The following is a 23,743-nucleotide window of genomic DNA, read 5'->3' as shown; positions in this document are numbered from 1 at the left end:
TAGTCTTATTATCATGACAGAAATAACAAGCATTTAACAATACTGCAAGTGTATCTTTAAAATTACTTTTTGCCTCAGTCTCTGATAATAACTCAGTGATTATAATAAAAAACTGTCCTGCATTTTAAAATGTATTAGATGTTTTACATACTGCACTATCTTTAAATGACACAACTGTTTCTGTTTGTTTGCAAATATATGACAACGTTGAGTTTCAGCATGTAATTTCTCTTTGCTCTCGTAAGCCCAGAGCAGCTCATCGTCCCCCAAAAAACTTGACCCCATCATGTAACAGGGAGCTGCAGGTCCAGCAGGAGAGCCGCATCCCAGCCCTCCCCACAGGACTCAACCTTTCATCAGAGTGTTTGTGTGAGCAAACCCACACTCTCTTACTGATCCGACCCTGACCCACACGCTGTTCACCCAGCCTGGTGTTGAGCGGTGGGAGTATGCTGCTGTGTTTCGCTCTCTGTTTGTTTAAGAGATTAAGGTGGTGAACCCCGGCCCTGTGGAGTCCCTGCACTGAATACCACAAGAGCTGCTCAGCAATGTCTCTGTCACTACTGCTGGTGAGGGTATGAAATTAAAAGTTTATTAGATTATCAAAGAATAGGTCTAAAATTAAATGTGTGCAGCAATTTCTGCACTGCAAAAACCTAAGATCCAAAAATAACTGTCCAACAAAACATGTCCAGCAAGTAGCACCAACAATTCCTTGAAGGCATTTAAAACCAATTCAAACAATGAACGATTTATTTATTTTTTTATGTCATGGCCTGGTTATTCTTGTCTCTCGGGTTGCGTCCAGGGATTATGATGATGGCCTATATTTTGCATGCTGAAATCACAGGTCTGCCTTTGTCTGGAGAACATTTACATCTCTTAACACAGCTGGCTGGTCCAACCACTGGCACAAAACAAACAAGGAAGTAAGATAGAAAAACAACACATAGGTTAAGTTACCACTAAAGAAGCCTTTTAGTGTTGAACGTCAAAACAACATACGCCATTTTGGACTTTTTAAAGTAAACTGAGGTTGGCTTAAAAGGGACATTTGAATTTTATGAGGAAGTGGTGTTTATTTTGACAGTTTATGTCTACAGTCTAATAAACGGCCTGTCACTGATAGGTGCTGGTTTATAGAATACGGGGAATTAAATCTGTAATCTGTCAATGTTGGTTGAATAACAAGAGATTAAAAATATCCAAACCAAAAGACAGATTTGAATTTGGATGGCATACCTTTTCATAACAATATATAGTCTATATCTTATACTTCAATTTCAAAATAAACCAAATCCCTCCAAATAGAGCTTTCAACCATAAAGCAGGCAGACTTTGTCAAACATGAACAATAGACCCTTCCAAAGCTCAGGTATGTTGAGAGCATGTGATGTTAGAGGGGGGGGCGTGGCTCCTCAGGTGCTCTGTGGAGGTAAAACACTCCTCAGGTAAAGCTGCGTGACTCATTCTAACTAACACACACCTTAAACTACCTGCATGGCGATCACACGCCTCCACTCTTCAGCTTAGCCTGACAACACAGTTTGGGAATAAGCTGAATGACAAACAGCATTTGATGAAACATCAGCTCTTGCAAAAGAAGATAACTTCTACATGTAAAGAACTGCTGGATTTGGACTCAAGGACAGTGAGTTCAAAGAAACAAATGTGATATCTGACAAGATCTCCTGTTTTGAAATCCACTGTCCAGGATTTTATTGTTTTCTTCAGACAGAGGGATCCCGTGACAAAACTCTGGAAGTAATTTTACCGTGCAGAATTTGCACTAAATTCATATTTTTAAAATTCTTTTGAGGGACAATTTTTTCTGCCAATGACAATGCCAGTGGTCAAAGTGGAAAAAGAGTCTGCGGCAGACACCAGCTTGCCTGCCTCCAACCCTCCTCCGCAGACAGAGGAACAGCCCAGAGGTCGCAGAAGGAAGAGACCGATACAGCGAGGGAAACCCCCTTACAGCTACATCGCACTCATCTCCATGGCCATCGCCAACTCTCCTGATCGCAAGCTGACTTTAGGCGGCATCTACAAGTTCATCACAGAGCGCTTCCCCTTCTACAGAGACAATTCCAAGAAATGGCAGAACTCAATCCGCCATAATTTGACTCTCAATGATTGCTTTATCAAGATTCCTCGAGAGCCCGGCCGGCCAGGGAAGGGGAATTACTGGGCTCTGGACCCCAACGCAGAGGACATGTTTGAGAGCGGCAGTTTCCTGAGGCGCAGGAAGAGGTTCAAGCGTTGTGACTTCAGCACCTACACCTCATACGTCCATGAGACGCCAGTCTTCTCTCCGGTCCAGATCACTAGGTCAGCCGCATACACCAACACTGTCTACCCCAACATGACGGTGAGCCCAACCTACGGTCAGCAGCTGCCCTCCGCCTACTACCCTTCATCTTCTCCACCTGGGTTTGGACATGGTCAGGCCCGCATGTTCAGCATCAATAACCTCATAGGACACCCAACTTCAGCTAGCATGCTGGGAGGTCAAGGGCCAGAGGTGATGCAGCAGCCAGGCAGAAATTTCAGTCCAGAGGGGCTCCCAAACGGATCAAGTCCCTGCAGCCTGGGAGCCCCTGCTTTCCCGGGCCAACCATGCGGAGGGGCCGTATCATCTCGAACATCAACCCACCCCGGGTTCACCTACTCTGGTCCAAACAGCCACCCACACCACCATCACTCCCATCAGGGCTTGAATGGACAGAACCATACCCAGGGGTACATGGCGACAGGACGCATCCATTCCTCTGCTCATGGCTCTGCGGAGTCCATGGACCATTACGACAGGGTGTCCCCAGTGCAGCTGGGCTCATTCTCCCAGTATAACAGTGCTGCAGGTCCCCTCCCCAGCACTGGGGGTTACCTGAGACACCCCACATACCCCGGGAACATGGACAGGTTTGTGTCTGCCATCTGAGCTGCTCGAAATCTCGAGCCGAGGATCTCTCTACTGTGTAGCCAGACGTGCGCACACAGGGTTTTACTTTGATCCTGACAATTGTTAAGGACAAATATGAACAGACTGTTTCAAAATGTCTCCTGTCACCAATGTGATTTAAGACTGTAGCGTGAAAAAAAAAGAAAACATTTGTAGATATTTGATAGACTAAACTTTAAAAAGGGAATTAAATGTCACTGCTCTTCAAGGCACATAGAAGTGTAACATTTGTTAAATGTGTGTGGTTTAAAGCTTTTGTTGTTGTTGTTGTTGTTTCATATTTTTATTTTACCGCTGACGTAAAGTGACAGACTTTGAATTTTTTTTGTTATAAATTATTGTTTTATCGTCATAGGCTTTGAAAAAGTGGCTTGTATGAAGAACATCAGCTTTAGTACATTTGCATGTATTTTGTTGTCAAATTAAAATGCATATCAGGTTGCCCTTTGGAAATAAACGGAATTAAATAACAAATTTTGCTCTGTAATTTTAATAAATGACATATAATTGCTTGTGAAGGCCAAAATATTAGACAACAAATTACTGTTACTGGTTTGATGGCTATGATTTGGTTTACAGCCAGGTGACAGAAGCTACGCACATATGGAATTTTGTTAGATTTTTAATAATTTCAATTTAATTTAGATTGATTACAAAAGTACAAGTAGAGACAGATTGAGAAATACGATGCCGGGAACAAAAAAAGTTCCCTCCAACATTTTTGTCTTTTGTGTTTTCTTTGCCGTTTCAGCTCAGCTGGTTTGAAGTGTTGTCTGGAGCCAGTTTTTCCACCGTGACCTCAATTATTATGTCCAGACATCAACATGACACTCAGACAGACACAGTTAATCTACCACGCAGATCCACTAATCAAGCAAATGAATTGACTTGTAACTGGATATTTCAGCCTGCAAAGTTAAGTAGTGGGAGTCCTTTATCTCAACCTGCCTCACTAAAGGTCTGCATTTCATACAAGTTAAGACTCGTGAGGAAAAGCTTCAATAGTGAGAAACTTGATTTTTCTATCAGAAAAAAAGCTTTGTTGACGGACATGACTTGAAGTGATGTTTCTGAAAAAAGAATCCCTAGTTGAAAGAGTCGTAGTTTCTCTTAAGTGCTGCTGAATCTTAAAATCTGTGTGGATTAAATGAGGATTGGTGTTATCGGCAAATGTCAACATATACCTTCAGACAGGCAGTTGTTAGTTACTCTAAGGCCTGAACTCTAGAATAACAGGGGTTATCTCAACCAAGATTTGGTTACCTTGGATTATGCTCCAATAGCTAAGAACAAGTGATTCTTATCAAATAAATGTGGACATACTAACCATCTTATTGAGCTTCACAATACAAAGAAAAAAAAATACTGTGTGCAGGAACATTAAACATGACAAATAGGAAAGTCTAGCTTTCTGCAGCCTAAAGTGCTAATTTAATTAAAAACTCAAATAAATGCAACTATGCTTACTGATAACTGGTGAAAATAAACATTGAAAAACAAAAGCACAAGGACAGGAAACATTTTCTGTACTAAATTGTATGTTTTGCATTTCTTTTACCATCTCTAAAAACAAAATAGCAACACCAAAGAGCTATGGGATTCTCCACTGCATTGCCTACAAGCTGACAATACTGGGTCAAGATGATGAATTCTTTCACTTATATTAGAAAGAAATGCACTACACCCCCGTTTGTTACATTCACGATCCAGCTTGTGTCAACACACTTGCGCTCTCAGCATACTGTGTCAAACAAAAACAATATATACATGAGCAATTTAAAGTAAATCCCTGTATTTCTGATGAAAAGCAGATTAAAACATCTGTGTTGTTTATCACTGCATCTGCTCCTGAAATGGAAATAATAAAACACACAAAGGAACACAGATTATCTATTAGACATTAACATTTTATTTCAATCATACTAAATATATTTAAAATGACAGCGAGATCAAACTAAAACAAACAAGAGACATAAATACAATTAACAGAGAACAATAACAAACATGTCAGCCGATGTATTCAACAAGTTGTTGGAGTTGTTCAGAATTCTCCACGACTTCCGGCAAAGACAGCAGAGTCTATGAGGAGAAATAGTCATTATACACAAATAAAAACACACCTCTGCAGTGTTTGGAGGAAATTAAAACATGCAGAATGAAAAGCGTCTCTCACCTCTCGGACTCTATTTATCATTTTATTTAACATCTGGAGCTCATTTTCACTTTTCTGCTGGTTGTTCTGATGGATGATTTGCTGTGACAAAAATAAAATATATATAATAATATAATTCTGGCATGAGGGCAGTTCAATCAGTCACTACCACGTTGTAATAAGCAGGTACTTACATGTCTTTTTGCTCTCTCAAGGAGTTTACCTTTGGCCTGCTCCACCTCCTGAAGACTCAACTTCAGTCTCTCCACCTAAGGGGAAAATATAAGAACTCAAGTATTGTCTTATACACAGTGTAAAAAGAATTAAAATACATATATTGTATCCTAGAAATCTTGCACTATAAGACAAAATAAATACTTCTTTCAATAGCTGGATCTTCTCCTCCATGAAAAGTGCAGGGTTAGCTGATTGGCCACCAGCTTTCTTTAACTCCCCCCGCAGGAACTGAGACTCCACCTTGGACTGCTGGAGAGATCGACGCAGCTCAACCACCTCCTTTCGCAATTCCTATGAAAAATAATAAAAAGGAAGTGTTACTTTCAGCCAAATAGATTGAGGTTTAAAAACAAAATATGTATTTAGATGCTTACATTACTGTCAGTCTTGTGTTTATTCAGCATTTCCTGGGCCTCTTGTATTTCTGACATCAACTTGATCACAGTTTTCTCGTCCTGTGTAAAGAGAAACAGTTTTTAAAGCAATGTTTCGGTGCTACTTCCTTTCAGTCGGCACCTTCCTGAAAGTAACAAGATATACACTTCTGTTACCAGAGCGTTCTGCTGCAGAGCCTGGCTGCCCTTCTCCATCAGGTTGTTTAGACGGTTAAGTTGATGCTTCAACTCCAACACCTCAGCCTCATGACTGCTGTTTGCAGCCTGCTGCTCCCTCTGCAGGACACAGCTGGAACAACAAGTCACATTTGTTTTTTGACAGAATCTACAACTACAACTTACATCACCTTAAATTTAAATTGAACAATGCTCTTTCTGATTGTAAAAAAGAAAAAATGTTACTAAAAACATTCATTCCTTTTATGTGGTAGCCCTATCCAATATAAATTCAGAACTCTTCATACTTAAAAAGACATTTTATTGCCACTTCTGTTTTACATATAGACCCATTTGACCTTTTTTTTCCTTCTGTTCTTAATAAACAAACATCTGCAAATCTCATTCATTTCCAGTTTTTAAAATTGAGCAGCTTTGCTTCTTTAAGTGTCTAATAAGAGAACTGATTCACCATCTTTGGGTTTTAGACCATTGGTCGGCTGAGAAAAGCTCTTTAAAAAGCCAATTATCCTTTCCGGGAGCTTTATAGACTTGTAGAGAAAAGTAGATTTGTTCAGTTTGGAGCTGAAGAGATCAGCTGTTTTGACAGTTCACAGTCAAGATATTTATTTTATTTCATTTATTAGGCAGAACAATTCCAAACACTTTAATGAAAGTGTTTAACTATTAAGTTTTTTGTTTGGATATGATCGTTTGAAAAATCAAATACATTTTCAGACATCCCCATGGCTCTGAAAACAAAGCAGTTACTAACAAATCCCAGAAATTAAACTCATTCATCAGTGATGGAAAATAAAACCTAGCCGTTATTAGACAAGGACAGGGATTCTAGTGATTCTAGATCTTACAATGTCTAGTAAGATCATTTTTATTTCATCACAAAATCTACATTTTGCAGCAGCACTTACATGGTGTTGTGCAGCTCCTCCAGTTGAGCCTCTTTACGCTCTCGCAGCAGCGTTATGTTGCTGATGAGTTCTGTGACGGTGCCGCTCAGGTCAGCAAACAGCTCTGCCTCGCCGCTCTGCTCGTCCTCCTCGGGCTCAAACTCCACTGCATTTAAAATCTTTTTAGGGGTGACGGCCGCAATACGAGTGAAGGCACTCGTCTGGCTGAACAGAGTTTCATACTGAGGCAGGTCTGAGATGATTGGAGAGACAGTGAGCTACAGCTTAGAATCGCCATTGGCCAAAGTCGTTAAAACATTAAAGCCCGCCCTCAACTGAGTTCAAGATGTGTACCACAAGTTCAAGGTCGTAGGTGCAGTGTTTTCTGTGATAGTAGTTATTTTTATCTCTTTAAAGCCATTAACTGTCATGAACAACTAGCAAATACATTTTTGAAAAGGTATTTCTCTAAGAACATGCAGACCAGCTGCAGTACCTGCTGCAGGAGGCGTCTCAGCAACGTCTTCTTCCTCCTTCTCAGCAGTCAAAGCAACCATGATGCTGTCGACGAACGAGCTGGAGGGATGACGACGCTCCGTGTTGTGGACCAGTTGAGATTTATTACCCTTCATTGGTTCTGGTGTCTGAAGGAAAGATAACGCTTCATCAACATTATGTAACAGGCCACTTCTGTACTGTTTATTTTACTATAACAAAAAGAAACCTGAAGCTTCTCTCGTAAAACTGAAATCTCTATTGTACTCTATTGCGGCTTTGAGTTTCTAGAAAAGCGCTATATAAAACAAATTTATTATTATCATTAAGATTATTACTAGTAGTTGAATTACACAAAATGTGGTGACTCCTTGATGTTATTCATCTTGTTCTTATGAGCTACCTGTTCATTGAGAGCTGTGTGCAGTTCATTGGTCTGTCCTCGCAGTGTGTGATGCAGTAATGTTATTTCAGTGATGGCCTGTGCCAGTCTCTCTCGCAGCTCCAGCTGGGTTGTACTGGCTTTGGACCTTGTGGTTTCCAGCTCCTCCAGCAAACGTCTGTACTCAAGCCTGAATCACAAACACAAATGATGACAGGTGAGCATTTATTATACGATGATTAGGACCCATTTTGTTAATGTTATAGCTGAGTGACTTCCCCCAAATAAATACTTAGCTTGATCCAATGCCACTAACTAAATACAAAGTATTCTACCTTCTGCAAAGAACTTTCTGTTCAAAGCAAAACATTTCAAAAAAAGCTTTTTGCTACATCCATCAGACACAAGTGATGTTGTGAAACCGACAGATGCAACCAACTTAATCCAATCCAACTTTGTCAAAATATCTTAAATGAAAAGGTAAACTAATCTTATTGTCATCTTTAATGACAAACACCTTGAAGAGATATTAAACATGTTTGGTTTTAGACTTACTGAAGTTGACCAAGTTCTTTCTTCAGGTCCTCACACTGGAGGTTCCTCTCCCGGAGACCGTGCAGATTGGCCCTCAGCCCACGCTCACTTTCACTCATCTGCTCCCTCGCCAGCTCATTCTCCATTTGTAAGAACTGAGACATACAGACACGGACAACAGGAAGTTAAACCCTGAATCCCCTGACTAACAGCAGTCTGAGTATATAAACCTGAAGAAGTGATGTCATTCAAAACACATGATGATGAAAGCACTCCTCCTTTACTGCTTGAGAGTAATTAGGGACTAATGCATGCTTTCATAACTAACAGGCTAGACTATTGTAACGCTCTCCTGGTCTATTTAAATCAGCTACAGTTAACACAAAAACTCTGCTGCACGAGTACGGACAAAGACCAAAAGGAGTACCGGTACACACATTACACCTATTTTAAAGTCTTTACACTGTGTTAGTTTTTGTATTGATTTGAAATGGATTGTTCTAGTTTATGAGGCACTACACGGCCTTGCACCAGACTACCTTTCAGAAATAGTTTTATATAGTTTCTCTTAGATCCTCTGGTCCTCCCCTTTTAGCTGTTCCACAAACCACAACACAATCGTTTGGTGAGGCTGATTTCAGCTGTTTTACTCGGAGACGGTCGAACAGTAGTACTTCTGCATTTTATGTTTATCAATCAAATTTACTTACTTTATTATCAATATTATCATGCTATTCTGCGATTAAATTAAGACTAGTGTTTTAATTGTGGGGTTTTTTGTAGTACCGGTATTTATATTTATCTTTTTTTAATGTCATATTCTTTACAATTTGTGGCATTTACCTTTTTTTTTTTTAAACTATCTTTAACACTATTTCATTAATATTTTAATGTATTCTAATAATCCATCTTTTATTCTATTGAATTCTTATTGGTGTGCATTAGTCTGTAAATCATTTCTTAGCATTCTACCTTTCTTCAGTCATGTTAAACGCTCCCTTTGTAAAACACTTTGAACTGCACTCGAACTTGCCTGAAAGGAGCAAAATCAATAAAGTTTGATTTATGATTTATTTCAGTCTCTTTAGAGAAGACGAGCAGTAAGAGGAGAGGATTCTTGGTTGTATCCCAAACATTAAGAGAGGAGTCCCGACATAAGAACCACTGACAGGTGTAGTAAAACATTGATCATCATGTGACAATGGCAGCCGTCATAGGATGGCATAATGTATACAAAAGCAAACCTCGTTCTCCTCCCGGACGCCGCTGAGTTGTGTGCAAACATCCTGGAGCTGCTGGATCTGCACGTTCTGGGATTGTGAAAAGACCTGCAGCTGACTAAGCTGCTCCTCGCTTCCAGCCAGAGCCTGACTCAACTCACACACACGCTGCTCCGACTCAGCCAGCCAGCCCTCCAACCTGGAAGCAGAAAAACAATCAGAGGAATACGTTTCAGGGTTTCAGATCGTATTTGCAGATTTGTTTAGAGAGAAGTTGTTCTGCTCTCAGATAAGATAGTTGCTTTCAGGTTTATGTATCTGCAACTTCTGAAGGGATGCTTGTTACGTCGTGTTCTGCAAATGGACAACTGTGAGGGTGTTTGTCAGCAGCTGAGAGAAAAATAAGTTCCTAACTTATTTAACAGAGCATATAAAAAATAAAATAGGAAAAAAACTGATTTATGTGTAAATGCAATCAATGTATTAAATAAACATGAAGTTAACAAGAATTGTAGCGATAACATAAACTTTTCTTGAGAATTGTTTCTCCATACCGATACATGTAATACCTAAATTTAACCCATTTCATGCTGAAGTAATTGATTTAATCTCTAATGAATTGATCAAATCAGTGCCTGCTTACTCATTCACTCTGTCCTTGGAAAGCTGGATGTCCTTCCATGACTGCTGCAACCTGAAACAACAACAGTTTTTAGTACCCGACTTCTGAGGTTCAATATTTATTTTCTTTTTCGTCTTCCAAACAGCACCCCATAAAAAAATGTCAGTAGTTAAAAAAAAAAAAAAAAGAAGACAATATTCCTGAGCACATGTGCCACAGCATACAGCATGGTGTCGGGGTCATACTTTGTGGTCTCAGCAGCAAAGGCCTGCTCCAGGAAGGTGTACGAGGCCAAAGAGGAGGAAACAGTAGCAGAAAGCTCCGTCACCTTCCTCTCCAACTGACCCCTCTCTTGGTCTCTTTCTGCTAACTTCTCACGCAGCACACCCATCTCTGGAATTTATCACAAAGAAAAACATATATAAGCAACTTTACAGGATGGCAAGGCAGAAAAAAAATACTTTATGCAGCTGTTTGTAAAGAAACAAATATATTTCTGTTTTTACCTGAGGTCAGAATTGTCACCTGCAGATTTAAATCACTAATCTGTTCTCTGGCAGTTTGGAGATTTAAGTTAGCTTGGTTCCATTCTTCTTCAATCTGTTTGGTAGAAACAGTCTAATGAACTTTGGGATCGGGAGCCAGAAAAGCAGGACAACAAGTGTCTTCTTTAAGTTTAGACGACAGACCTGTTCTCTCTCTTCCACAGCTTGGTCTCTCTCAGCAATGTGCTCATCTCGCTCTCTCAAAGCAGCAGCAGCCTTCTCATTCAGCTTCAAGAGAAGGGGAGCGGCTCTCTGCAGAAGCCCTCTGACTGTGCAGAGCTGTCAAAGAGGTCGGCCACATAGGGAGGTAGAGTAATACAAAGAGTACATGAGTGTTCAAATATAAGACATCATACTGCAATAATAGCGGGAATGTGAAAAGCTTGTAAGAATGTTTCATTTGTTACAGTGGCAGATTGTAACATTTGGCAAAAAACACTGACAGAAGGTAAGCTCCATGCCTACAGGGTTAGTCTGAGTCTCTGAAAAAAGAAATGCTGAGCTTACTTCTTTCATTAAACTGGAGTGGTCCTCTTTGGTTGTTGACAAAACATCATAGGCAGAGTCCAGTATTTCAGTGTAGACCCTGTTTAATGCAACCTGTATCAGAAGCAGAAATAATGACATCAATCACATTCCGATGGATTGTTATGCTGGTTAGATTCCAAGATGGATGTTTGCTCTCTGCCTGCTCTCAGTACCTGTTTAGGGTAAGTCTGATTCAGGACAGTTAACAGTTCTTGATGTGACCCAACGATCTTCTCCAGTTCTGAGATTTCTGTAGCACTGTGTGTCCTTAGCTGTTCCATCGCACTGAAGGCCTGGAAAAAAAGACAAACGAGTCACAAATGTAACGTCCCTGGAATGAAGAATCTAATAAAAAGAATCACTGGAATATAACCATGTCAAAGATTGACTTTGGAAAGCAGTGTCATTAGACTACAATATCAGTTCTGCACTTGCAAGTCCAAAGACAGAAAACTACTAATCCTGCTGAATAAAACATAATGTAGAGAAATGGTTACTGTTACTTTTTGAATGTAAGGGTCAGCTCTTGTGTAGTGATTGGCAGATCGCCGACTTATTATTTGTGACAAAAAGCTTTGACGCTTCAGGCTCCGCAAACACCAGACCTTCACTAGGAGATGGAGAACCACCACGGCTCACTGATATTTAAAGTGTTAGCCTCGCATGTCAACAATTAAATGCAAAGAAGACAGCATGTTTTAAAACCAAACTTTTTTTTTTTGTTTTACATTTTAATGAGTATAATACTGAAGCATGTGTTGCATTAAATTACTTTGGTTTTGTCTGAACAAACTTAATACAAAATCTTTCTGTGGAATGACCTTATTTGAGTTACCTTATTGTATCTCTCCCACAAAAATGAAAAACTAAAAAAAAAGCTCATTCCAACTTCAGTGAGGCAAAATAAACACTAAACACGTGATGCAGCCTTCAGTGATGCCACTTGAACAAAGATTGAAATAGTGTAAGAACTTAAAAACCAAACCAACATTGAACTACTAAGATAACTGTGCTTACCGCCTCTTTGGCTGAAAAGGCTTCCTCCATCTGCATCCTCATGTCATCTCTTTGATGAAAAGCGTCTTTTACCTTCTGCATCATTACCGTCTGTGTCTCCTTCGATTTCTCAAACAATGATTTCATCTGACCGTACTGAACAAAACAGACATAATACACAAACTGTGAGATTAATATATAAAAGCATGCATTTGGGTTGACAGAAGTACAAGAGACTTGTTTACATACATGAGAAACAAGGCTTTGATGATCCTCTCTGACAACGTTTTCTATTTTCTTCATGTTGGTGAGAGCAGCATCGGTGTCACAACCCAGAGAAGTCTGTTGGGACGAATACACATAGTTACCTGTTTCTTGAAATCAACATCATGTGTGGCCATATTTTCCCCACATTAGATCATGCGAATATTTTGAATTCAACATAATTTCACTAAATTTATGTAAAGGTGAAGTGCTAAAAAAAGGAACTTGCCAGAGCCTTTTATTGATAAGGTTAAATCAATAAAGTGAGCCAAACAGAACCTGTGTTGTGTGATTGTTGTGTCTTACCATGGTGACCTTCATGTCCTGCATACAGGTGATGAGGCTCTGCAGCGAACTTCCTCCCAGCTCCAACTCACCGATCCTCCTCAGAGCCTCCAAATACAGATCTCTGTGCATTGTGGTCTAAATTTAAAACAGAAATCGTGGCGTTTAAAAGATCCATGTGTTGCCGAATTGAAGGAATATCAAGATATCATGATTAATTGAATTTTAAAAAGTACGGCACTTAAGATTTTAAATATTACATTTTCCGCCTATCAAAAGTGTCTGAATGTGCCCTTACCTGACTGAGTTCAGTGTGGTCTGTCTGCACTAGTTTCTCCCTGAGGTCTGAGGGTGCAGGTCCTGCAGAGGGAGAAGTCCTGGCTGCAGACAACTGCTGCACCAGAGCCTCCACCATGATCATGCTCGACCTTAACCTCCGCTCAAGCTCTTCTCTGGGGAGACACTCAATGCTTCCTGGAGGTACACTGTGAAGAAAGAGGAAGAGGCAGATTCAAAATAAACCAACGCACAAAGCTGAATTAGTCATGTTGTAATCAGAAAACCAACATTTTTGCATATAGCTTCTCAAGACTGGACACTTACTTCCACAAGAGAGGGTCGGTCAGAGTGCAAGAATCGACTGTAGAGAACTCCCTCTTCCTTTCAAATTTCCCAGATGTATTGACGCTGTGGTCTACCTGTTTCATAGGACTTGTTCCCACACAGGCACTGTGGGATTCCGTAGGAGTAGCTCTTGTTGACGGGATTGAAACAGCAGGTGGAGGAAGTACAGGAGCAGACACAGTAGCAGGGCCCATTTTTCCTGATGCCAAAAAGAGAAACTCTGCCATCTGCCGGAGCTGCTGCTGAAGGGGACCATCTGGAATCATAGGGAAATCTGGAACCAGCTTCTCTACTTCAGGCTGAAGAGCTGCACCAGGATTCAAATCCACATCCTCGTCTGGTTCCGTGAGTGGGTCTGGCTTGGCCTTGTAACCCAGTGCTGTAGAGTTCAAAAGAGGGCGTGGCATGGGACTCTCCAAATTCTCTGCCAATAAGCCAGCCGGGTTGAGGTTAACAGGAGCCAAGAAACTCCTCTCCCCCTCGAGAACAGAATCTTCTGCTAAGAATCTGTGGCTCTCAGTGTCCTTACGAGCCTTCAATAGAAGCAGAGAGGCTCTCCTAACAACAGGACTGAGGAATCCAAACGGTAAGGCTGATGCCACAGAGGGAAACTCTGACAGCACTTTGAAAACGTCAGGGAGGTTATCTGCAGAAGGTTTTTCAGCAGACTTAAAAAGAACAGCGTTTTCAGATGAACCAAGAGCGCTGTCTTTTGCCTCACTGGAGCCATTGGATCTATTACCCAAGGGCGAGTCAGAGCAGTGTTCCTGATGCACTTCTGCAAGTATAGGAGCCTCGACTGAAGTTGCAAGATGGCTGCTGTCAGGAGATTTGGTTTTATGAAGCATTGAAAACAATGCAACGTCTTCAGGGTTTGAGTCCTTTTTTGGCGTTTCTTGCATTTGACAGATAACCGATTTGTTCTGCAACACTTTTAAAGATCTGTTACAAGTAGAAGAACTTAGAGTTGGTGGGTCAATATCTTGTTCTTCTTTAGCTTGAATCTGATCCTGTGTAACAGAGGTTGGCACAAATTGGACATCCAGTGACTGGTAGACCACTGCCTCATCTTCAGGCAGAGAGGACGTCAAATGAGTCAATCCGGTGCCATTGGACTGTTCGGCCTCAAATCTTACACTACTTAAAGAGTCAGATGTAAAGCCGTTTTGTCTGCCAGTCTGGCTATCTTGTAGCACCAAGCTGAGCTGTTTAACCTCACTCACTGCATCAAGACTGATTGGTTCCTGTGTAATGGAGAGGTCATCACGTGGGGTTGACTGGGAATTTTCCGTATAACAGTATAGATGATCCAAGTGATCGTCACTCTTTTGCATGTCTTGGTCATTAGGTAATATGCTGGGATCTGGCCCATAATTGTATGACTCACTGCATATCACAGTTTGGTCAGCTTGGAGAGGAACTGTCTCTTCTACAGGTTCAGTGCCCTCTGGAATTTCAATCTCACCTCCAGTGCAGTTAAAAGATTTGAAAGTTAGGTTACTCACTCCACCTTCGGGCTTTTCAGTATCACTTGTGGTTTCAGAGAGGCTGGTGATGACGGAGGCGCCATTTTCCCTGCTACAGTAGGGATGCTCTGCATGTTCGGCTTCAAAAAGCTGACCAGAGACAGAGAGATTTGATTGATTTACACTGACGTCTCCTAAAGGTTCACCGAGCTGTTCCCAGGGCAGAGGGACGGTCTCGTCTCGTAGTCCGGTCACATCGGAAACTTCAACCTCACAACCATCGCAGACAAAAGATTTCCAAGTTATGTTTACTTGTAAATCTTGTGTGGCACTTCTGTCATCGGAGTCTCCAGAGTCTGGTGTGCTGTTTTCAACCGAGGAAGCATCGTTCATCTCAAGCTTGTAATAGTGGTGATCTATTTGGTCACTGCCTGACTGAACAATGATGCTTTCAGAGAGGACAGTATCTTCTGCTTCAAAATAATTTTTAAAATCCTGATCTTTGGGCAGAATAATACTCTCTTCTGCACACAATAAAGAACCTGCCATCTCAACTTCCCCACCTGGACAGATGAAGGATTTAAATGTTACATCTCCAATTCCACAAGCCGTGTCAGTAGTTGTCATATCAGAAGTGGACGGATAGTTTTTTATGTCTTTTGCTGTGGGAGGAGATGGCAAGTGGGGCTCTTGGTCACAGAAAGGAACATCAGCCTGTTGATAAGAATGACTGTATTTAATGGAAAGAGATTGGAACCAACAGGGGAATTTCCGAAGAATTATTTAAACCCACCTTTGTTGTTTTAACCACATCATTATTGAGAAGTGATTTTGATTTGACCCTTGATGATGGTGTTGACAGATGGAGCCTTTCGTTATCCAGACTTCTCAAGGGGGTACGCTCTCTGCTCAAAGGCTAAAAAAAAAAAACACACACACAATCATTGCCTTGTTTGAATATAGATTCATAATAATAATAATAATAATAATAATAATAATAAAGGTGTGGATGAAAAAACGCTTACCAAGCCTTCCCCACTGGAACCTGAACTTCTTGAGGACATCACTCTGGAGTGCAAAGAAATGGGGACACATAATTGTTTGAACCTGTTCAAAAACTTGTTTGAACTTACCTGCATTGAGTTGTTTCAACTGCATTAAGTTAGTTTGTGTATAGTCGTCATGTTAAATCGCAGGATAGATAAGAAGATATTATTTTAAAGTACATTATGTTCAATCAGTGCAGGCAGATGACCAGAGGTAATGTTAGACGTTTTAGCGCATTAATGTGTACTTATAACCAGACAAAATGCACATGGAAAAAATAATTAATCATTTCGTATTTAGTTCTTTATAAAATAATCAAAAAGTGGACTAGTAATCTACTTTAGGAAAGAGTTAGTGTTACCAGTGGGAAGCTACCGTTCGTTGACATAAGTTTACAAAAACTAGAGGCGATGAAAAGTTAACCATTTAAGTAAACCATGTAGCAGTTAAAATCATTTAAAAGTATATTACCTTTTATATTTTGACTGCCAACTTCAACCAAAGTCAAAAGAGAGGAGAATAAAACAACGTTAACGTCATAAACAAACGTCGCGTCGAGCTGCCGTCAACCGCGTTTCATTCAAAACAAAACTGTCCCTTTTGCTATTGGTCCGTTTTTCTTCTTCGGTTGAGACGAATTGGGAGCACACATATAGTGTTATGCACACTGCTGCCCCCCCACCTGGACGTCAATGGCACTACATCAGGACACGTCGTCAATGATGCGGCGTAAACTACATTACAGTCGAGCTAAAACTGAAGTTATGTGTGGTCACTTTGGTAAAGTAAAGAAAAACAGTAATACGAATATATAAATTGCAAGAAAAAACAGATAAGTCCTCTCATTCATGTCCATTCAGTTATTTTTCCTGACGGTCAACATCCAATATAAAAAAAGTGTAAATTAGGTAAATATAATATTGTGATAGATAATGCTTTAGGTAGCTACACCAGAATGGTAAAGTTTTGCCCCAAAAAGTAATTCGTTTACAACTATTTAAATAATATAGATTTACTCGGCAGGAATGAAATCCATGCATAGCTCATGAGAAGTACTTTGACAATTTACAATTCTGAGTAAACATTCATTTAAATTTGTATCCCAACACATTGGCAACTTTTCAGCTTATTGTCAGTGAAAACACATTAAGAGGTACAAAACATGATGGAGCATTTCTATTTCAAATATGATTTATTTAATAACTCATAAGCTTTTTCCATGTGACTTGATTTTACCCAAGTCAACAAGATCCATCTTCTTCCTAAAATACACGAGTGTTCCATGAAAAAATGTTGAGTTGATGAACATTTAGTAGAACGTAAACTAACATCTATGGATATATTCAGTGGAATTGTTTCTGACATTCAGGCGACGTGTTGCTCAACAAGGTCGGACCTGCAACACCTCAGCAAAGCCTCGTCCAAACCAGCAGGTGATGTCGACTGTATCCAGGGTGAAGTAGAAGAGTCTGTCTCTGCAGCGTGTCCTCCTGTAGACTGAGCGAGGGTCTGCTGACAGCACCCCTCTGATGGCAGCAGCAGCCTCTTCTGGACCCTGTAGAAACTTGAACCTGGGTCTGTTACTGTCAGAGGGTCCTCCTGTGTGACATGAGAGTTGGTTTTTCCAATGGCAGCAATCTGTTATGCTACTTGTACTACTCTTTTACAACAGCGCTTTGATCATATTTTAATCTGTAAATTTGGTTTACCTGACAGGTGTGCAGGAAGGAACTCTGCTAACTCCCTCTCAGCATTAGGAGTGAAACGCACATCCAGACTTCCAACAGGAGGCTCTCTAATCCAGCCGGCAATGGTGCTGTAGGCCTCTTCTCCATAGCAGAGGCGGTCCGAAGTCGACTCCTGTGGTTTAGTTTTTGGCGACTCTAAAACTTGATCCTCACTCGCACAACTCAGCTGACAAACTTCCCCCTGGGTTACAAAGGTCTTGACCTCCTCCAGCACACTTTGCAGGACTTTAGGAAGGGCAAACTGAGCACCAACTCTGGAATCTGACACCGGAACATCTACTTCAGATTTTTCTCTTGAGAGGAGAGTTCCCAAGTCATCTTCTTTGTCAGTTCTTGCAGTTTTTAGACCTGACTGAGGATCTGTTTCCGAGTCTTCATCGAGTTTTAATTTGCCTGTGGTCTCATTTAGTGACACAGCAGTTGAATGTAGTTGGTCTTTATTAGAATCACAGGACTCTGAGTCCAGAACCATCCTGGTTTGAGGGGAGTCATACTCTGGGATGTAGGGTTTGATGTCCAGGACTGGGGTGCCAGCAATCATGTCAATGTCTGACAGATGTACTGTATCTCCTAAAAAAAATAAAGGTGGGAATGAATTTACATGAATCTGAACATGAAGTCTTCTAGTTTATTTAATATCAATACAAATGGAATACTATATTTTATTCATTTCTGTAGTATTTCTTTACTTAAAATGTTTACATTATGGAGGGTGGGTGTTGGGAGGGTAAATGTGTGTTTATGATTTTATTGTTTTGTTTTTCTGTTTAATTGGGGCTTTTTGTTTTTACTCTATGCAGATGTTCTGATTTACTTCTATGTGACATCATATTATTCTGTCTGCAAAAAATTAACAAAAAGAGTTGGGGGAAAAAAAACAAACTGTTTACATTCTGCTACAGATTTACATTGTCCTCAAAAAGAGACATGACACAGTTAACAATTAAAGAGACACACTTGTTAACTGATACTTACCAACAATTTTATCGAGTTTTGCCAGAGTTAGGCCCAGTACATTTGGACGGTGCGGACTGCGTGTGGAGTACACACCCACTCTCTGACCGTTGAGTCGAGGAGGCTTCACTTTGGCTTTGTAGCTCAGGTGTCCATTTTTGTGAAAGAGGAAGATAATCCTGTGAAGACCAAATTGGTAAAACATACAAGTCCCATGAGATTAAATTTAGAGGCATGAATGGGTTGTTAGGGTTCTACTGAGCAAGGAAATAAATCCTCGATCCTCAACCTACAAGTGCAGCATACGAAGAAATAACCCCAAAAACCTTTACTTCTTCTTAGGGAAAAAAAAGAATGGTACTAAAAATGGTTTGAAAAGTGTTAAAGTCATATGTGGTGCAATTTAATTAAAAAATATAAATGGTTTTGTGCAGACTCTTGACATCACATAAATACATAATTCCCAAAAGATGCACTGAACTAATCCTTCATTAAAATTGAACACAAAACATCAATTAGGTAAAAGTGACAGGGGGTCACTAAATCTGACAGCAACAACTTAAGATTTTTACTCATACTGTATTTTGGGTTACAGACTTCCCAATCGTACAAGACTGTGGATTTAGGAGAAGAAAAACTCTATGTGACCAACCAGACGTGGGAGTATTGCTCGAGGCCCACCAAAGCGTGCTCAGGGTTATTGAAGACACTCTGCTGGATGCGCAGCTCTGCCCTCGAGGGGCCACATACGGTGGGCTGTCTGGGGGTCCCATTCTTCACAGAGAAGCAGGAACTTATGTATCCGATTGGGACTGTCTGGATGGATCCTGAAAAGTTCATAGTAACCCAAAGTCTTACCAGTCGCGTAACATAGCAATGCACATCACTCAAGTACTGCGCTGCAAATATGACAAACTGCTGAAATCATTTCGTTTTTCTTGCCACTCCGTACTTTCAGTCTGTTGCACTTGATACATGAAAAATAAAAGTTGTTCACAACAAAATGAATAATTACTGACAGTCCTTTACAAAATTGGATAGTTGAAAATGAGCTGCACTTACTTGAACTTAGTGCATGGGTAATAATAATGTTATGTTAATAGCATAAGCAATTTCTCTGAGCTGGTCACCTTTTATACTTTCACAGCATTTTTATGATGACACAATTTTACTGCAGACACTTTTTAATCATAGGGAGTTATGTATTATTGTACTTCAGTAAAGTATCAGAACACTATTTCTGACAAAGTTAAATTGAATCCATTTTAGTTTGAAGCAATCATGTGAATTTCCACAACAACTTATATGATTATAAAATGGGAAAAATGTCTGAAAGGATTTCTGGTGATGTTCTGGTTACTGTAGACTCTGCACGTAGCTTTTCACACAACTACCTTGCTCCAATGCGGCCTGAGGTGATGTTAATGAAGGTGGTGGTGATGTTGTCTGGTCTTCATCTGGTTCACACAGTTTAATGTTTGACACAGCAGACTGAATGGATGTCATGTGTTTGCGATGCGCTCGAATTGCACTGGCCAACATCTCCCTGTGGGGAAAAAAAAGGAAGACAAGTAAATAAGTACAATGTCTGAAATGTACAAATGAAGTGTTGTGATAAACAAAGAAAAAAGGGCAACAGAGGGGGAAAAAAATCGCATGGTATATCAATTAAATATGTGAAGGTGATGATATTTATGTCCGAGGAGACACATAGTTTCAACAGATTGATTCTTCACTTGTTTACATGCTGCGATGTTGTGAACACAGCCTACCTCAGGTTCTTGATTTCTTTCCTCATCACAGACACCTGCTGATTGAGATTATTGATGTTCTCGACGCAGCTGTCACACAGAGGACTCATATTAGCGATAAAAAAAAATAAAAAAAATAAAAAACCAGGGGGGGAAATAACACCTCTAAAGAAATTAGTTTTAGTGTGTCTCCTCAAGAGCTTCAGGCTGGTGAAACATGTGGGAGTCTACCTATGCGGAAGTGTGTTGCGGACTTCCTGTTGTTGAGAGTTCACGTGACAACGTTTCAAAGATATATATAAATCTAAAAAAAAACATTAGAAACGCAGATTTTTGTTGGTTTTTGCCATATCACGATGTTGCTATTGTTTCGTTAACGTATCTAAAATAAAATAAAAACACACACAATTTAATATAAGACATATGAAAACGTTATTGAGAAACACACAGGAGCAAAGCATTTTTAAGCCAGCAGAGGGCAGCACATACAACAATCTGTTTTTTTGTTTTTTTTAAAACCTTTATTTCAACACAACAGTCGTACACAGCAACGCGGAGATTTGATCGATTTATTCGATTGTTTTATGTTTAAATTTTACTCATTGACAATACATTGGATGTCCCAATAGGTATACAGATAGACAGCAGGTGATTGTAAGCTGTGTATTTTATTAGGTGAAAACATATTCAATCAAATAAATCAATTTACATTTAGAAGGTCATCATTACCGGTGATTTATAACATTTTCAAAAGCTTTAGATGCAAACTAAAAAAAAAACAATTCATGAGCTTCGTCTTGAAGCAAAACCAGAATAAATAAGCACACAGGTTAGTTCTGAATTCATAAATTTACTAAATGAGTGATGAAAATGCTCAAATAGTTTGTTCTCTTTTAAAAAAAAAAAAAAAAAGGCTGCACATTAAACAAAATAATAATCAGTAAAACCCTGATATAAAAGGATGTAGTTTGGCTTTGTGTGAGGCAGAATCTGAAATGAGTGGTTTAGAAAATTAAAGTGAATTTCCAGGGAGATACTCTTGTGGAGGAGGCTGCGAGGACAAGGTTGAAACTGAGAACATTTTGTTTCCTTCAGGTGTGCTGTACGATGGTGTTCCACTCACATCTGAAACAGACAGTTTATATTAAGACAAATACAAAAGCATTTAACCACAATCTTATGATTAAGCTTATATTTCAACATCTTCCGATTTCAAAAAAATCTATGTTTTGGGCCATGTTTGCCTTTATTTGTTAGGACAAAATGTTGGGAGGAGAGAGTGAGGGATGATATGCAGCAAAGGTGTGAGGTCGAATTCGAGCACACGGCTGCTGCTGAGAGTGATTCAGCCTTTGTTCATGGGGCGTGCGACATAACCTCTAGGCTATCAGACCCCCCACATCCTTTAATTTTATTTCAATTTAAACATAACTTTTATTACCTTTGTCATCTCTTTGTTCTTGTGATACAGAGATGTCATCATCCTCATCTGGGCCCAAGTCCTCAATCAGGACTTGGTTAAGGGCCACTCTGCCATCCCTGCCTTGTCTTCCTGTGTAAAAAGATTGCACCTCGAGAGGGGCCACAGGAGGCGCAGCTGGAGCAGGGGTTTCAGTTGGTGCCAGGTCTGGGTCTGAGACTGGGACTTGAACAGCATCTGTATCAGTAGCTGGAGCCAAATCTGGGACAGAGATTGGAGCCGTTTCTAAAACGATGGCAGGAGAGGAAGCAGGAACTGAGGGAGGAACGATGGCTGTAGTTGGATTAAGTAGAGCAGAAGGAGTCAAAGCAGGAGCAAAGACAGGGTTTTGGATGGATCCAAACACTGGCAGAGGAGTTGGAGCGGCGAGGACAGAGGCTGGTTGTGATTCTAGAAAGCCTGATGCCTCATCTGGGATGACCACGAAAGGTTCAGGCAGTGCAGCAGGAGCTTCCTGAGGTACTGCTGTCTTGTCCTGACTGACAGATATCTCTGCTGTGGGCTCGTTCTTCTTGGGCCTCCCTCTACTCTTTGAACCACTCTTGTTCTGAGCGCTCTGTCTTTTCTTCGGACTTTCCGCCCTAAAACAGGACAACAATTGTAATCAACAGGACGTTGAAAGCTCTTTGTGACACACTGGCAAAGCCAATAGTACAAAGTCCTTGACCTCGATATGCGGTGTCAATAGAAACACCAGAGTATGCAACCTTTGATTCCCTCTTGCTACACATTCAATATAAAACAGAAGAGTGATAAGCCGCTGATAATGTTTTTAGTTTGTAGTGTACAGTCTTTTACAATGCAAGACTTGTTGAAGAATCCCAATATCACAAAATATTATTCAATCATGTTATAATTTCCATTCTTTCTTACAGCTGCAATAACACATTTTTGCACTGGTACATACTTAAATTTTAAGAATTCTCATGAATTTTTATGTATAACTTTAAATGAACATATATTAGCTGTAACTGTAAGTCACAGATCTGACATTGGCTGTGCCTTTCTATCGCTTTACCCAAAAACCCACTGGTTTGTCTCCTTCTCTTCTGCTTCAGCCTTCCTCTTCTTGAGAAGATCCCTGTCCCGCAACCGTCGACCGATCCCTCCTATAAACAGAGACCCGTGCAAAGAAACCAATGTAACAAGACAGTGTGAAATTAAAGACAGACAGAGCTGGGTTGTTTTTTAACGCATGACTGAAAAATGTGAGAGTCTGATGTCCATTTTGTGGACATTATTATCTTTTTAGTTTCACACTGCAAAACTTTGACAGAAACATTTTCACCCTTAGGATTAAAATATTGTTACACAGAGACTAAACTTCTTTCTTTTTATGTAGTAATGCAGCTTAGGTGATTAAAATATATGTTTCTTTGAAAAGAAAAACACCATACAGTGTGCAAATGAATAACTGACTCAGTCAGCGGTGCAGCATAAAAGCTGAAGCACGCAATATAAAAGGATAGAAGAAAACATTAAAAGTTCACCTTGGTCCTCGTTGGGATTTTTATAGTCCGACTCTTGTTTCTCTTGTTGCAAGGTCTCCTCCATTGTAAGTCCTGCTATGAATGAATTCAAGTCATTAATGGCGGGAAAGCACAGAAATGAAGACAGAGAAACCTGTGACTGTTTTCTATTCCCACCCCTAAAAAAATTATCTGGTTAAACATTACCATAGTGCTGGAAGAGTTCTTGCAGCTCTGGTCTTATCATATTTGTAAAGCTGGAGGAGTTGGCACAGTGCTGAACAGGAGAGAAAAAAAAGACTGAGGCAAGTTGATGTGATGTGTGGGCAGTGTGTAATAGGGATAAAAGAGGAAATACATTCAGAGGTGGGATTTTATAACTCACCACTAAAGGGAAATTTATTGGTCTATTGCTGTCTTAATTAAACTAGTGAATAAGCAGAAAATGAGGACTCGTCTGTTTTCTATGCACGTTTATCTGGAGGCTTAAAGCAAAAACGTTGCTGTTGCTTAGCAATGGCTA

At 40.1% G+C, this 23,743-nt stretch overlaps 4 protein-coding genes across 5 annotated transcripts; 1 reads left to right on the top strand and 3 right to left on the bottom strand.

Annotated features, from left to right (window-relative positions):
- The first annotated feature begins 1,481 nt into the window (after nucleotides 1–1,481).
- foxe1 (forkhead box E1) lies at nucleotides 1,482–3,436 on the top strand. The gene has a single exon (XM_020628630.3). The coding sequence runs from the start codon at nucleotides 1,838–1,840 to the stop codon at nucleotides 2,939–2,941; it is 1,104 nt and encodes a 367-aa protein (XP_020484286.1). The 5' UTR covers nucleotides 1,482–1,837; the 3' UTR covers nucleotides 2,942–3,436.
- Nucleotides 3,437–4,848: 1,412 nt separating this feature from the next.
- spag5 (sperm associated antigen 5) lies at nucleotides 4,849–16,420 on the bottom strand. The gene is made up of 25 exons (XM_020628614.3): nucleotides 16,290–16,420; nucleotides 15,797–15,839; nucleotides 15,565–15,687; nucleotides 13,285–15,485; nucleotides 12,980–13,166; nucleotides 12,703–12,819; nucleotides 12,382–12,474; nucleotides 12,154–12,288; nucleotides 11,310–11,429; nucleotides 11,116–11,208; nucleotides 10,753–10,887; nucleotides 10,570–10,663; nucleotides 10,309–10,456; nucleotides 10,085–10,135; nucleotides 9,466–9,640; nucleotides 8,243–8,376; nucleotides 7,709–7,877; nucleotides 7,307–7,454; nucleotides 6,832–7,063; nucleotides 5,903–6,035; nucleotides 5,726–5,806; nucleotides 5,493–5,642; nucleotides 5,309–5,383; nucleotides 5,136–5,216; nucleotides 4,849–5,041 (listed from the first exon to the last, which is right to left on the bottom strand). The coding sequence occupies exons 2-25, from the start codon at nucleotides 15,833–15,835 to the stop codon at nucleotides 4,970–4,972; spliced, it is 4,986 nt and encodes a 1,661-aa protein (XP_020484270.2). The 5' UTR covers nucleotides 15,836–15,839; nucleotides 16,290–16,420; the 3' UTR covers nucleotides 4,849–4,969.
- A 566-nt stretch (nucleotides 16,421–16,986) lies between these two features.
- Nucleotides 16,987–20,513, bottom strand: trmo (tRNA methyltransferase O). Its single transcript, XM_020628896.3, has 6 exons — nucleotides 20,293–20,513; nucleotides 19,915–20,066; nucleotides 19,173–19,347; nucleotides 18,542–18,699; nucleotides 17,528–18,136; nucleotides 16,987–17,417 (listed from the first exon to the last, which is right to left on the bottom strand). The coding sequence occupies exons 1-6, from the start codon at nucleotides 20,379–20,381 to the stop codon at nucleotides 17,200–17,202; spliced, it is 1,401 nt and encodes a 466-aa protein (XP_020484552.1). The 5' UTR covers nucleotides 20,382–20,513; the 3' UTR covers nucleotides 16,987–17,199.
- A 313-nt stretch (nucleotides 20,514–20,826) lies between these two features.
- On the bottom strand, nucleotides 20,827–23,482 carry hemgn (hemogen). 2 transcript variants are annotated; one of them, XM_029276157.2, is made up of 5 exons: nucleotides 23,428–23,482; nucleotides 23,242–23,313; nucleotides 22,770–22,860; nucleotides 21,713–22,332; nucleotides 20,827–21,396 (listed from the first exon to the last, which is right to left on the bottom strand). In XM_029276157.2, exons 1-5 carry the CDS (start codon nucleotides 23,465–23,467, stop codon nucleotides 21,284–21,286), a joined length of 936 nt encoding a protein of 311 aa, XP_029131990.2. In that variant the 5' UTR covers nucleotides 23,468–23,482; the 3' UTR covers nucleotides 20,827–21,283. The 2 variants fall into 2 exon arrangements, with proteins under 2 accessions (XP_029131990.2, XP_029131994.2); XM_029276161.2 differs by having other exon boundaries at nucleotides 22,782–22,860.
- Nucleotides 23,483–23,743: the final 261 nt, after the last annotated feature.

Source organism: Labrus bergylta, chromosome 1 (genome assembly GCF_963930695.1).
Source record: "Labrus bergylta chromosome 1, fLabBer1.1, whole genome shotgun sequence".
In the NCBI taxonomy this organism is placed as follows: domain Eukaryota; kingdom Metazoa; phylum Chordata; class Actinopteri; order Labriformes; family Labridae; genus Labrus; species Labrus bergylta.
This window is presented reverse-complemented; position numbering and strand designations above follow the sequence as displayed.